The sequence below is a fragment of the Pithys albifrons genome, chromosome 3 (genome assembly GCF_047495875.1).
Source record: "Pithys albifrons albifrons isolate INPA30051 chromosome 3, PitAlb_v1, whole genome shotgun sequence".
Lineage (NCBI taxonomy): Eukaryota > Metazoa > Chordata > Aves > Passeriformes > Thamnophilidae > Pithys > Pithys albifrons.
Genome location: NC_092460.1, coordinates 18,513,353 through 18,528,175, shown reverse-complemented (window position 1 = coordinate 18,528,175; position 14,823 = coordinate 18,513,353). Strand labels below are relative to the sequence as shown.

Genomic DNA, 14,823 nt, shown 5'->3' with positions numbered 1-14,823 from the left:
CAGAGAAAACTTTCCTTAAGCCATTAATATGTGTTTGATGTAACGCTCACTTTTCATCTGATACCCTCAAGGTGTAGGATCTACTGTTTCTCAGTACAGACATATTTGGACAATCCCACCCCTCAAAATAAACAAAACTCAACAATTCTGTTGTTTCAGTTGATGCACAAGACAAGTTTATCTGCCAGATTTTGCTGTCCCAGCTTTCCAGAGTTTCTGTGTAACAATTAATTCTTTCTTTCCAAAATAACAAAAAACCCCATTCATAGAGTTTCCACTCTAACATTTGCATTAATTCTAAATTTTTAAGTATTAGGGATCTAATGAGGCAGATACATGTAATGCATGAATAATTCCTGTTTGTTTACTGAATTGAAACCCCGATCAGTTATGTTAATTTAGTGTCTTGGACCATAGTAACCCTGTAGTTCACTCTTGTTGCATGGTCTATGAATGCACTGAATAAGTTTTGAACATGTTGAGGACAGGACATGGGCATAGCTCACTGCAGGAGGTCAGGTACTGGCCTTCCATGAAGATGTATAAATAATTTTTCTTACAGTCCCAGTACTAAATGATTTTATGATGTTCAAATCAAAAAGTAATTAAATAACACATCTGTTGTACTAAACTATGTATGCAAATTCCTTAGAAAACAAAAAAGTGAAACTGTTCTAACCATAAGAACAATTCTTTCCCTGTTTGTGCAGCGCTCCATCAGCTTCCGCAGTGACAGCCGCCCAGACCTGCTCAGCCCCCGGCCCTGGGCTCGGAATGGGCCCCCTGCAAACACCAAGCGCAGAGACAGCAAACTGTGGAGCGAGACCTTTGATGTCTGTGTCAGTCACATGCTCACATCGAAGGAGATCAAGCGTCAAGAGGTCTGTATTTGTGTGTAACCCTAAATTTCATGTTTGAAAGCCGCCTTTAGAGCACAGAGTTGGAAGTCTTGGTAAGCACTGGGATAGCACTGCAATTGAATGGAATGTCACCACCTTCACTAGAAGCAGAATTCCATCCCTAGTCTGAATGATTCAAGCTGCATGAGACAAATATGTTCTTCATAAGAATCAGCTGATCATATTTCTTTAATAAGTGTGAAGTTACTGAGATCTGTTGTCCTGTGACTGGCTGCATCTCTGTACGTGTTCTGTATGACACTGTCTGTACTCGGGGATGATATTTGATGTTTCATTTTGTTGTTCTACTAGTGCTGGCTGAGCATTCTGTGTTAGGAACACGTATTCATCAAGAGATACATAGACACAGAAAGGCACCATCAATTCCCTTGTTGGAAAAGGCTGTCTGTGAGGACATTCCCAGTGCTAGAAAAATGTTTTAAAAGATATGTTTTCCAAAGCAAAAAGAGCATGTCAGTGGATTTAATGTGTTGTACACGACAAAGTCTAAATAGTTCATATTACAATCAGTACGGGACTCCTACAGAAGCAAGGGGATTTTATTTTCAAAAGAAATTTCTAGTAGTATCAACAAAGCTTATAACAGTCTCTTGAGAATGCTTCAGGCACTGAGTCATAAATCAAACAACAGCAGCGCCAGGCATTTCTTGTGCAAATTTTAACAATGTCCAAGAATTCATAGGAAATAACTTCTGTAATTAAGAACTTCAAAGGCAGCTTATTGAAAAATAAACTGTAGAAACTGTTTGCACAGTGTAGCAGTCCTTGCTGCCTTGGGGCAGAAGCCAGGACCCTTGATACAACCCAAATAAGTGAGCTGTATGCCAGGAAGTTTTGCACGAGGCTTCTGTTCTGTGTTGGTTTCTCACCCTGCGTGCCCGTGTGGAATGGCTGACCCGCTTCCATGGGGCACTATGGGTGAGCTCACACCATGGCAGTCCTGCCAGGGGGGGTGTGCCTGAGGCAGGGACCTGCTCCAGCTGAAGGTGTGCTCCTGGAATCCAGTCTGATTGAAAGCCTTGACTGTAAAGCTCGAAATTCTCACTGCCCCAAATGTTAGTACTCCTGCTGTACCCCAGGTTAGAATGAAATCTTGTGGTAAGTTAATAACAATGGTATTTTGATAAGCCAGTGAATTAGGGTAGTGATATTTATAATCTGCCAGCTTTAAAGTCTCAAATGTGCTTCAAGAGGAGTAATTTATGTCATCCAACAGTTAAGTAGAGCTTAGCCTTTGTAACAAAAAAATTAACTGGTACCAAAACTGAGGTGCTCGCTAACAAAGAGATATTTTAAGTAAGATCAGTCTCTACTCAGTAGATCATCCGTAACTTTTGCCACTTAAAATGGAACACAGTTAGTTCCTGTGCAAGTAGGTGTATAAGTGGTTAAGATACAGCTGAGTCAAAATGCCACACTGAAGATACCTTCCCCTATCTGGGAACACAGCTCTTACGGAAAAAATAAGTCTCTGGCTATTTCATGTAAGTATTTAAAGAACAATCTAATAACAGCTCTGTTTTAAAATATCCTGCACTTGATTCTGTAGTTACTTTGTTTCTGTAATTAGAATTAGAATAGAAATGCAGCTATGTGGTATTAAGACAGCTGGTCAAAATACAACATCAATCCACGAAGCAAAGTATAGATTAAATAAGGATATCTTAGAATACTTGTGTCTCTTTTGCAGGCTATCTTTGAACTGTCCAAAGGAGAAGAAGACTTGATAGAAGATCTGAAGTTGGCAAAAAAGGTATTTAAACAAAAAACAACCAAACAACCCGCAGAACACTACAGACAGTATTGTTTGATTCATAACACTTTAGAAATAATTTTTGCTTTTTATAATTGCTAAGACAGTAAGGGAGGGGAGAGAACCTCAAAGCATGTTTCTACTTTCCATTCTTTCTGAAACACTTAAATTTGCTGCCTTTTTTTCCCAAAAACAAAACTAATAGTTCAATATATGGTTAGGAAACCTTAAAATATTCTCAGCAGTTGGTCTGCTTTTACTCGTAGGCAGCTTTAATTACTTTAACTAATTTTTCAACTGCCAGTGATATATTAATGACAGAACTCTCCTTTGTGTTCTTTTCAGGCTTACCATGACCCAATGCTTAAGCTGTCCATAATGACAGAGCAAGAGTTGAACCAAATTTTTGGAACACTGGACTCTCTAATTCCTCTACATGAAGGTAAAACTCAAGTAGTCTTTGTCTGCATTAATGCTGCAGAGATTTAAAGTCACCTGATATATTAAGGAAAGTTTCTCTTCCTTTTTTCCAATGATCAGATCTTCTTAGACGACTGCAAGAAGTCAGGAAACCTGATGGATCGACAGAGCATGTTGGCCACATCCTTGTGGGTTGGGTAAGGCAGAATTTGTAATCAATTTGGGGGTGTTAGTTTGGAGCTGTAATGTAGTTTTTATCAGACAATTTCCTTTCCATATCTGCCATAACATGTCAAAAATGTATTCTCAAAATATTTTTAAAGGTAAGGCAACTATTTGTAGATATAATAGAATATTTTCTCTTTTCAGGGTCTCTCCATGAAAAGATTTAGACTAGTGTGCTGTTTTTAAAGCTTTTACTATTCAGGAGACAAGCTGTATTTAATATACTTTAAACAAAAATGGAGAGGCAGACTAGAGTTTGTCTCATGTAAGTCATTTAAGAATCTTGTCCCCATTTGTATTTTGGTTTCCTTGAAAAGTTGCATTGTTTAAGGGCACCCTAAATTTAGTTATGAGTGTCATTGTATTCCAGTTGTCAAAGTTGTTATTTGCTGTCAAAGTTGGTTAAAATAAGGCAGACAGGGATGCAAGAGAGATGCTCTTGCTGCCCTACAAAAGAAAATGTTGCTAAATTTATGTTCAATAGCATCCAACAGCATAAACACTGAAAATAGCTTTTGTCAGTTTTGTGAATAAAATTGGTCATTGTATTAAGAAAGAGCTATTTTTAAAGTATTTAGATATGTGAGACATATACTTGTAGGTATATAAATAATGAAGTGTAGTGGTGAGAAAAGATCTTGACATTTTTAAGGATTAGTTAACATTTAGCAGTTCTGTGGGAAAAGGTGACCTGTTGTCAATAAAAGAAAGATGATCACTAGTATTACATTATGCAGATAGTTAATGATAAATTTATAAATGTCAAAAAAATCTCAGTTTTCTTTGGACAAAGTAATTTGAAATAGTGTGTTTGAGCACCAGTGAACTTCTCTGGGTCCAACTATGTTCAAGTCTAGTTTACATATAATTGTGTAGGAGGTTTTTTTAGTGGATGTATTGCTCTAATCAACTGACAAAACTGGTTTTTTCAGATTTAAGGTACAGTTTTGTCATCTTAGTTTGGTTAAGGTTCTTGAGGGCAATATATGAGTTTGAGTATAGAATTTTGCATATCTAAAAAAGGCCAGGTTTGGGAGTACTTATTTGTAGGCTTTTATTTCCATCCACAATTAAAATCAGGCTTCTGTGTTCTGTTGTCTGCATTAAGTAGTGCTCAGTCTTAAGTCATTGGTATTTTTAATGCTTTGAAATAGTATTGGAAATCCCCAGGAACTGAGAGATGAGCTAGTGCTTCTAGATTACTAAAATATTGAGCAAGGTGCATTGAGGACCCTTATCATCAATAATCAGTTTTTATCATCAATAAACTGTGGATAAGTCTCCAGCTCAAAGAGTCTCAGCATGACTTCAAACATCCTAATCCACTTGAAACTTTCAATGGAGCAAACTGTGCTTTGCTTCAGCTACATAATAATTTATTCCTTTCCTCAGCTTCCATGCCTGAACTCCTATGACAGCTACTGCAGCAATCAGGTGGCAGCCAAAGCTTTACTGGATCACAAGAAACAAGACCACAGAGTGCACGATTTCCTGCAGCGCTGCTTGGAGTCTCCTTTCAGCCGCAAACTGGACCTTTGGAATTTCCTTGACATCCCAAGAAGCCGTTTGGTTAAATACCCATTACTACTCAGAGAGATTTTGAGACACACACCAAATGATCATCCAGATCAGCAGCACCTTGAAGAAGCCGTGAGTAACTGTTGGGTTTGGGTTTTTTCAGATTATAGTATTGCTGGGTTATTAATAAGGGACAGTACATAAAATATGAAAATACAAATACTTACAGCTGAAACTAATACATGAAATATCTCACACCACTCCCCCAGGTAAATCCTATTTCAATAGCAAAGTGATGCTAAAAAACAAGGACAAGATGGGAGGCATTTTGCACAGCTCTTGTCTGATTCTTGTCCTTTTTGTATTTACCTTTCAATGTCATTTTCCAGTCTGATCTAAGTTAAGTAATGTGGAGATTTGTTTTCATGTTTTAGATCAGTTAGATAAGTTGTATTCCCTGGCTTGAGATCTCACATAAGCTCTGAATCTGGTAATTAACATCTGCAGGAAAGGTGCTGAAATTCGCTTTCATTTTGTTTTTCATTTGGAAAGCATTGTGCTTTCTGATGTAAAGCCAGAGGGATAAATCCAGGGTTTGAAAACTTTCTCATTAATAGAAAGGGAACCAGTTCAGATATTTCTAAGACTTTTGGGTTTTTTTTCCTGATATTTCAATAGCCTTATATAGGTTTGTGGTGTTCTGGTGCAGCAGAACACTCAATCTTTGAAGTGATGTATATCATGAATTGTGTATTTGCCAAGTTAAATTAGGAAACAGAGATGACTCAATGTGGTTGGCTCTTAGCACTGTCCAAGGCTTGTGAAGTACATTTGTCTTCCTGTCTGCCCATCTGCTCTAAGCACGCACACTGGGCCAAGTTGATCCCTGATAAATCTCCTGGGATCAGCAGATTCTTGAATTACCTCTTTGGCCTTGTATGTGTTGCCTGCTTCACCTCCAGTTATTTAACAGGGGAATTTGATCAGTCTGAGCAGCCTCTGATCACTATTGGAGTCAAGTAAAATCCCCAAACCCCACATCCACATACCCAGTTAAGGAGCCATACTTTAAGTCTCAGATGATAGATCTCAAGATCCTGAAGGACTGGACAGTATAAGGAAGTTCAAGATACGCAGTGTATTTTCATAGAATAGGCAAAGCTTTCCTTTTTATGTTTTTTAAACTAAAAAGGCAAGAAAATTGTTACTTTAATTGTAAAATTGTAGGTATATGCACATAATGGAATTGTAAAATAAAATTAATTTACTGTGTTTCCAGAGGGCAACTAATAATGAATAAAAGCCAAGAATTTAGTGGTTTGGGCTAGTTGAATGTTTTGCAGGACATTCTAAGTTATCGTGATAGTTCTTCTGTTTCTTGTTCTCTGATACAACGCAGCAGTTTTCAGAGAATTACTGTCTATTTTAAATAACTGTTTTTAAGGCAGGTTGTTTGTCCTGTGTCATTTATTGGCACATTTCAGCTGACAAAAAATAGATCTCTGATTATATTTTGTACATCTGTTTATCTTAATTCTGCATATTTTGGTTTGATATAAAGAGATAAATGTCAGATTTCTAAGTCATTGTTAGAAGCAATACTAAAGCCAAACTGAAGTGTCTTTGTACAGTGTAGTCTGCTTAATTCTGTTGTTACTATTAATACTTTTATAGACTGCTCTGCAAAAAATTAATGGAAAACATACTGTATGTTACAGTATATTTTCCTGTAGCTTCCATTCAAATTATTAGGCATTAGCTCTGAGTATTTTGACTGTCTAATTAAAGTTTATGTGTTTTCACTGTCTTTCTATAGATAAATATAATTCAGGGCATAGTGGCTGAAATTAACATAAAGACTGGGGAATCTGAATGCCAGTATTACAAAGAGAGACTTATTTATCTTGAAGAAGGCCAAAGGGATTCATTGATTGATAATTCACGTGCTCTGTGTTGTCATGGTGAACTGAAGAACAACAGGGGAGTGGTAAGGAATAAAAATTTTATGCTAAGTAGCTTTTAAAAGTATATTCATTTTGCTTGACAGCTAAAAGAGCTGTGAGCATACATAGAGAAACCTCATGCTCTAATGTGTAGGAAGTTGGTAAATATTAACTATTACATATAACAGTGGTCATTTTTGTTAGTAGTTCTGTATCTGTATAGGGAGGTAATAAGCTTTCATATATCTCTGTCTGTTATGGGGCCTAACAATAACCTGGATAAATTGTAAATCTGATAAATTTCAATACTTGCAGGATTACATGTCCTGTAAATAAATGCACAAGTGGTAAAAAAATTGGACTATTCACAGATATAAAATGAGGCATCTGTTGTGAAAATATAGAATGAAGATAGGCATTTTCAATATCAGGCATATTGGGAAATATTTCTCCAGTAATTACCATGTAATCATCAGCTACTGGAAGATGGGACACTGAGCTAAATGGATCTGAAGCTCCGTCTTGTGTTAAACTTGCAAATAATGCGTTTATTTAGATTTAGAAGCAGAAGCAAAGAACAATTACTTTTAAATGGGAAGAAAATTTTGGCAATTAAAACCAAATTAATTTCAGTGCATGATTATCAAGTGAAATGAATTTAAAATTTCAGTTTGTTTATTACTGGAAGCCAGTGGAGATTTCAAACTGAGGAGGAACATAATGTGAAGATGGTAACAGGTGACTTATGCCATCTAGGAGCAGAAGTCATTTTCTGAGCTTCAAAGAGCTGTGGTGAAACTGATAGTGAACAGAATGTGAATTGTAAGAAGATAACTTATAATTGTTCAGTGAATATATCTGGATGAGTAAGATTGCTTATTTCTTACTAACAGAGGCAGCAGAGAAAAGTTAGTGTCAGAAAGAACAGTGTGTATAAGCATGCTGCTGCTGCAGAGAGAGCTTTGAAATGTCACGCACGTTACAAGTCGTCAGCACTAAAAGGATTATGACATAAACTGAGAAGAGGACTGGAAAAATAATTGTAGAAGTTTTTAAGTTGTTGTATTTACATACTTACATGATGCTGTGGCATGTAGTGGGAAGAATGGAATATTTGTTTAACTTTTGAAAACTCAAGGTTATAACATGCTAGAATTTAAATAAATTTGGTTTAATGATTTTCCCAAAAAGGAGTAATGCTTTATTAATGTTTACCAGAAACTGCACGTGTTCCTGTTTGAGGAGGTGCTGGTGATCACTCGAGCTGTCACCCACAATGAGCAGCTCTGCTACCAGCTGTACCGGCAGCCCATTCCCGTGCGGGAGCTGCTGCTGGAAGACTTGCAGGATGGAGAGGTTCGACTGGGGGGATCTATACGTGGTGCATTCAGCAACAACGAGAGAAGTATGACCACACCTTTTTCTATTTGCTTATGTAGGATCATTAGAACCTTAAGGTACCTGCCAATGAGACATCAGAATGTTTTCTCTAAAATTCACATTATCCTTTCCTCCATCTTGAGTCTTGTTTGAAACTGGGTTATTATATTGTAAGTTGTTTCTTTTAGATTCTTTCTCAAAGCTCACGATATTGATAATTTCTCCACACACCTATTTCTGAACTGACTTCATAAGGGGAGAATATGCAGGCTGTAGTGGCAAAACTGCAAAATTATAAGCAAGTGTATTCTGAAATCTTAAGCTTTAGCTGTTATGCCTTTCCTTCTATTAGGGAGACATGGCTATTCCATAACCCTTTCAGCTGGCAGATACTGCAGTCCCCAGTGTCAAGACTGTAGCTATTCATGTTAATGTCCTTCTAATTAAGCATATTACAAAGATGCTTATTCTGTTACCAAGGTCCTTGGAATCTCACTTACCTGATCAAAACTTGGAGGGGTTTTTGTATGTATCCACCATATTAGTGAAGTGAATGGAAGAGATGAGGCAGTCTATGGCTGGCACAAGACACATTCAGTATTCAGTGAAGTTTCTGGAAATCTGCTTCCCAGAGAAGTGGGAAGAGAGGCCTGGAAGTGTGGAAGAAGCATTAATCCTGCTGATTCACTTAAAAGTTTATGAATAGCTTATGCATGACAGAACCAAAATTATTTCATTCAGCAATATGGAATTATTAGAAGTGCTTGTGGTGGTCTGTAATCCTGACCATAAAACAAGAAGATACCCAGACTCTTCTCTGGTCTGACATGGTATAGGCAGGAAAACAGCTTAAGGCAAAAGATTTTGCAGATTCTGTTATTTAACTATACTCGAGTTATAAAATCTATTCAGCCAAAGCACTTAAGGTTTTGACATGTGTTGTTTCTTTCAGTCAAAAACTTCTTCAGAGTCAGCTTCAAGAACGGATCTCAGAGCCAAACCCACTCTCTCCAAGCCAATGACTCCTTCAACAAGCAGCAGTGGTTGAACTGTATCCGGCAGGCCAAGGAGCAGGCCACGTGTGCGGGCAGGGCTGGTGCGCTGACCTTGGAGGCAGAGTCTGTGCTGTCCCCAGGTGGACACAGAGCTGCACAGGGAGGAGCCAGCCTGGAGCAGATGGACCAATCCGACTGTGAGTCGGACTGTAGCATGGACACCAGCGAGGTCAGCTGCGACTGCGAGCGCATGGAACAGACGAACTCTTGTGAGCATGAAAAGCAGATAGAAACCAATGTTTGACAAAAAATTACAGTTCATGGAAGAAAATCGGTCTCTTACCTGTACAGTATTTGCATTCCATACATGGAACCGTTTGGAGAAGCACTTTTAGAATACTTTTTGTGATGATGTCAATGCAGTCCTTGTATTCATACCTGTGAGTGTCGTACTGTGACTGCCCATCTGTATAAGCTGGAATCTCTTGCAACTCATGTCCTGTGATTATATTCCATAAACACCTAAGGTGGATGAAAGAGGTACTTGACCAGTTATTCTCGGTGTCCTGCTGTCAACAGAATCTCTAAACTACTGTTTATATATGCATTACATACATAACCTTTCCTGATTTTAAGTATTTCATTTGCCCTTTAATGGGGCAGCTGAAGATGTGGATTTAATACAGAGTTTCAGGACAGGGTATTGAGATAATGTTTTCTTAAAGGCATGGAAGGAAAAAATAATTTCTTGGAAAAAAAAAACTATCTTGCAATAACCTATCTGAAGTCTTGTGGTATTAAATCAAAAAGAACAGCAGGCCATGGAAACAGGGAATCTTTAGGGATTCATTTTTCAAAATGAAGCACTGTCCTAAAATCCAGCAAATTAATTTACTAAAATCTGGACATTTCAAGTGGTCAGCATAGTGATGTGGTTGGTTTGTCAAAGCATGTAATGCTAAAAATAATTGAAAAATAAGTGAAAAAACCCCAACCAAACCTCTGCAGCCAGCACTGAATTAAATAAAATGCTGAGAATACTGGATATTTGTAAATAAGCTGGTAGTTTGCTTTCGGTGCCATATATATATTATCCCAAAGAGGATAAGAACAGAATAGAGCTTTTGCTTGTGAATAGGCCCTCTTCAGCATTTTGCACTCCACTGACCTCCACTGTTGGTTTTAAACGCCACTAAACTAATGTTAAAACATTTAATTTTCTGTAAATGTCTGTTTACAATTACTTGTAGTTGGTTTTTAAAATTAAGTGATAATTTTATATAAACGGTGCTCTACAAATACCCTGTGGGATTATGTAGAGAAGGTTTAATCAAAAAGGGAATTGGTTTTCCTTTAGGATGTATTACATCCTTTTTATTTTCCTCTAGTTTTGTTTTTAAAGTTTTTGTTGCATTTAATCTCATGATGTAATTGGAAATGTTACTGTGTTTTCTGGTGGCTGATTTAATCTACTCATTATGATGAGAAGCAGATGAGTCACTTAAATGCAGTCTAAAACTTAAACATCTTGTTACTTTCAGGAATCCCTGGATAATATTTTATTTCTTTTTATCAGAAATAATGCCAGTGCTGTATGGCAAGCTATGAAAATGATATATTAAGAAATTTAAATGATTCTTGATATTACACAAGAACCTGTGCAAAGTACTCATCATAACAGTAAAAAAACTGCTAAGTTATTGCCAAAAATATTTTTTTTCTGTTCTACAAGTTTACAGAAGATTTCCTGTGTCAAATATCTTACATATATATTTGCTGATGTGCATTACAGAAATCAATGTGACAAGATGATAAACAATATAAACCAAGGTATTTTTATTTTTAAAAAAAATGGCATTTTTACCCTATAGAACATATTTCTGTATTTATAGTTTTTAAAAAATACCAATTTTCTTTTCTGTTTCAGGCTTTGTAATTTATTTCAACTGCTTCATTTTTAGAGCTGAATGAGTATGCCAGTGAAGATGGGAGAAAGGAAAAATCTGCAAAGGCATAGGAAAGCTGTTCAGCAAAATGTTGAAAAAGAGCAAAAAGCATGTAAAGTGTTCAGATAGAGAAGAAAGAATGAATGTGGTGTATTAACTTTTTTTTTAATAATGGCCTTAAACTTTTCTGGAAGCATTTCAAATAAATTACATTAAACCATTTTGATTTTTAGTTGGTTTGGTTCATTGTGCAAGAAGATTACAAAAAGATTTCAGTGGTACACACAGTGAGTGTTCATATGTGGATCTAATTTGCTAGATACACAGTAGTGACATAGAAGTGAGTCACTGCACTCAGTTCACCACATTCCTCAAAGTTTTGTTAAATAATTAATTTAGTAAGTAGGTGGAACAAAGAACTAACATCCTGTTACCAGTTTCACTCTCATGATTCCTTGGGGGTCACATCTCTACTAAATACATTATTCAGAAACATTGAGATGATTAATTCTGGGGTATGTAAAAAGCCACCAACCAGCCAGTGAATCTCAGAAGATTAATTTACATTTGTTTATTCTCATTTAGCAGCCCACTGAATGTCATGTTCAACATTTTGGAGTGCAAGTGGTTTGGTTTTGCTTTGTAGTTTACATGCACTTAGCTACTGATTGATCTAATACAGCTTAGTAATGTTTTTTTTCTCTTCAAATCATCTGAAGGATTAAGCTTTCCAGTTTAAGAACACTAATATAATTCTGGATTTGGTTAGCTTGTTTTATTTCTAGCACTTTTAAAATGCCACTGTTTTTGAAAGAATGACTTTTTATTGTGGCAGGAGGAGGGTGAGGTGGGCTTGGGCAATAAAACATGCCAGAACAGGTGGGTAAAAGATAAAATGATGAATGCACAGTAAAGAGAAAAAGTAATATACATAAATATGTTAAGGGATCATCACAGTTAGTAGTCCTGATGTCTGCAGAGTGGAGTCTTGAGAGGCTGCAGCAGAGAAAAGACTGAGGTGTCAAGTGCTTCCAGGATTTGGGGATGGCAAAATGAGGAGAGGGATGAAGGTGTTCCTCTAAATCTGAGGCATGAGCTCTCTGGATCCACATGCCGGGAGACGAGTGAGAGTGGAGGTGTTGCTCTCAAGCAGGTCAGTGGTCTGAAGGGGCAGAGCTGTCCCCTTTTGACAAACCTTAGCTACCTGTTTGCTCTTCTGTTCCTGATGAGGACACTCTGTAGTCTTGGCTCATGGAAGGACCTGATGAACCAGAAGTAATAAAAAGTAATAAAAGCAGACATTGTCTTGACTCAGAAAGAAAGGTAAGCAAAAAGAATGGCCGTGGAAGCCTTTGAACTATATGGTCCTCTGACAGAATATTTAACTGTTTGTGACCTTTTTTTTCCCTAGATTTGCTCTGCAGCACTGAAAAGAACAACTCAAGGATGAAGACCTATCTCCTGGAACACAAAGATGTGTTCGGAGACACCAGGAGCAGCAAGTTTAAGGTCTCTGAAGCTCAGTACCAGAGAATCAGTTGCCAGAATCTGAGTAAAAGATAGGCCCAAAACTGAACTCCAAGGTAGAGAATGTATTTCTCCTATTCAGCATGATCCACCTGAGCCAGGGATACTGTCTTAGTAAATGCCTCTGTGAGAGTGGAAACCAAGCTGCTTGAAGTTTCACAAAACTTCTAGGATTTGAAAGTTACATCAGAACTTTTAGATACCAATTTAATGGATTGCACTTTTTGAAAAAGTTGATGTTTTATGGTGCCACCGCCTGGCACTTAACAGACAAAGCTTGGTTTCCAGGATCTAACAGAGTCCAAAGCCAAGTTCTGCATATATGGAAGATTTGTTTCCTTTGAAAAGGGATTTCCAGATCCAGAATGGACAGTTCTGTATTTAATGTTTACTCATGAATACTGATTCTAAAATACTGTAATCTTCTACAGGTTGATGCTGCCATCTAATGGAAATTATGCTGTATTTTTAGAGCTGATTTGGTTAAAGTATTTTAAGATATTAAATGTATTAATAATTTAAATGAAAGTATTTTAAAAATACAAGTAGGTATTTTCAAACTTTCACCTGAGGATCACAAATTTGTTAGACAAAAAAGTCTTCACCTACTAATCCTTGGTCTTACAGAGCCAAGTCAAGACTACTGCCCCATTTTATTTCACCTTTTAGTATCATAGGCATGTCTTCTTCATGGCTGGTAAATGATACTAAAGATTTCTCCAAGTGTGTAAGTTAGGTTTTGTTTCTGAATTTTCCAAAGGTCCCTCTCTTTGCATGGTCTTTGAAGAAAGATTAATGATACAGTTCTCCTATCTTTGATCTCCTTGCACCTGAAATTTAGGCATCACAAAAGTAGCACTTAAACATTTGAAGAAATGAGATGTGTTTTGCATCACTAATGTTTGGACAACAAAATAGTAATTTCTAGTTACTTACATTAAGCTGTAACAATATGCTTAGAGTAATTTTACATTTCTGAGTGTGCTTTCAGAAAATACTGAGGTAATGTGTGGAGCAAACACCCAAGTTTGCTCCTTAGGCCTGGAGCCTTATGCAACCCTCCCTTGAAAATGTCTCATCTTGTGGCTATTAACCTGATCTAAGTCTGTGTTACTGATGTGTTACATACCATCTGATTTCAGAATCAAAGGGATCTGCAGCTGCTTTGTACCTGAGTGGGAAACCACTTGGTGCAAACCAGAGAGTCGTGGTTGAATCCTGCAAGTATCAGAAACCACAGAAACCAGAAACTAGAGAAACAATAAGGTGACAGATTGTTATAATCTTTTTTACTTTGGAGTGTTCAAGTAATCTCTTCCTATGATGTTTTTTCACTGAACGTTTGTTTTGTGAACTGGGATTCTTAGTATCTGTTTTATATCTATCAGGATTTAAGATGCATAGTAGCACAGTAATCTGGAATTGTAGTACTTAGTAATTTTTGTGACTTAAAGACTTAATACATAAAAATAATTCTGTACAACTACAAAGATAGATCTTTTTAAAGCAAGTGATAAATAAGGAAAACTTCTTTGTGTATTGCTTGGTAAATAAGGAAGACTTCATTCATTCTTTGGTCCAAACACAACTGAACTAGTTGTATACTGAAGACATGCATAGTCAGGAAATGATTTCAGCAGCTTTGCCAATTCAAAATTAATAAAGCAGGTTGACAGGTTTGGAGATGTATAATGGATCAACATAACCTTAGGGAGCACTAGATTGGTATTTCCATTTTTTTTCTTGTGTAGGGAAATTCTATTTGAACTAAAGCACAGCAAAGTTATTCCAATAATGTATCAACTTATCTGTAATATTCTCTTTACCCCCACTGAATCCTCACAGAGGCAGAACATCACATTCTTACGGACACAGTCTTAATGTATGCACAGGATACATTTGTGGAGTTTATTACCTCTGGATAATGGAATAGCATGTTTCTGCAGTTAGATAAATACTTGGTGTTATGGTCCTGTAATTTATGTAAATTATTGTTACAGATACTAATTACCCTGTTGAAAATTGCTGCCTCCCCAACGACTTCTAAAAACTAATAAGTATTAGCTTATCTTCTTTGAACACCCTGGAGGCTGTCACTGGCACCAGGCCTGGCAGTGAGCTGATAGGTTATTTGTGTTTTCTGACTTGCAGGTAATCGAAAAAGAGATCAATAAAATAAAACAGCCAGGTTCAAAT

General features: G+C 36.9%; 1 protein-coding gene across 7 annotated transcripts in view; it reads left to right on the top strand.

The window, feature by feature from the left end:
- ARHGEF3 (Rho guanine nucleotide exchange factor 3) overlaps positions 1-11,321 on the top strand; it is a 112,056-nt gene extending 100,735 nt beyond the window's left edge. For all 7 annotated transcript variants that reach the window (XM_071550788.1, XM_071550789.1, XM_071550784.1 and 4 more), the window contains 8 exons: positions 711-881; positions 2,611-2,673; positions 3,019-3,115; positions 3,214-3,290; positions 4,711-4,968; positions 6,653-6,823; positions 7,998-8,184; positions 9,112-11,321. In XM_071550788.1, the coding sequence (XP_071406889.1) occupies positions 711-881; positions 2,611-2,673; positions 3,019-3,115; positions 3,214-3,290; positions 4,711-4,968; positions 6,653-6,823; positions 7,998-8,184; positions 9,112-9,458 (1,371 nt within the window). In that variant the 3' untranslated portion in view covers positions 9,459-11,321. The remainder of the gene's footprint in view (positions 1-710; positions 882-2,610; positions 2,674-3,018; positions 3,116-3,213; positions 3,291-4,710; positions 4,969-6,652; positions 6,824-7,997; positions 8,185-9,111) is intronic.
- The last annotated feature ends 3,502 nt before the right edge of the window (positions 11,322-14,823 follow it).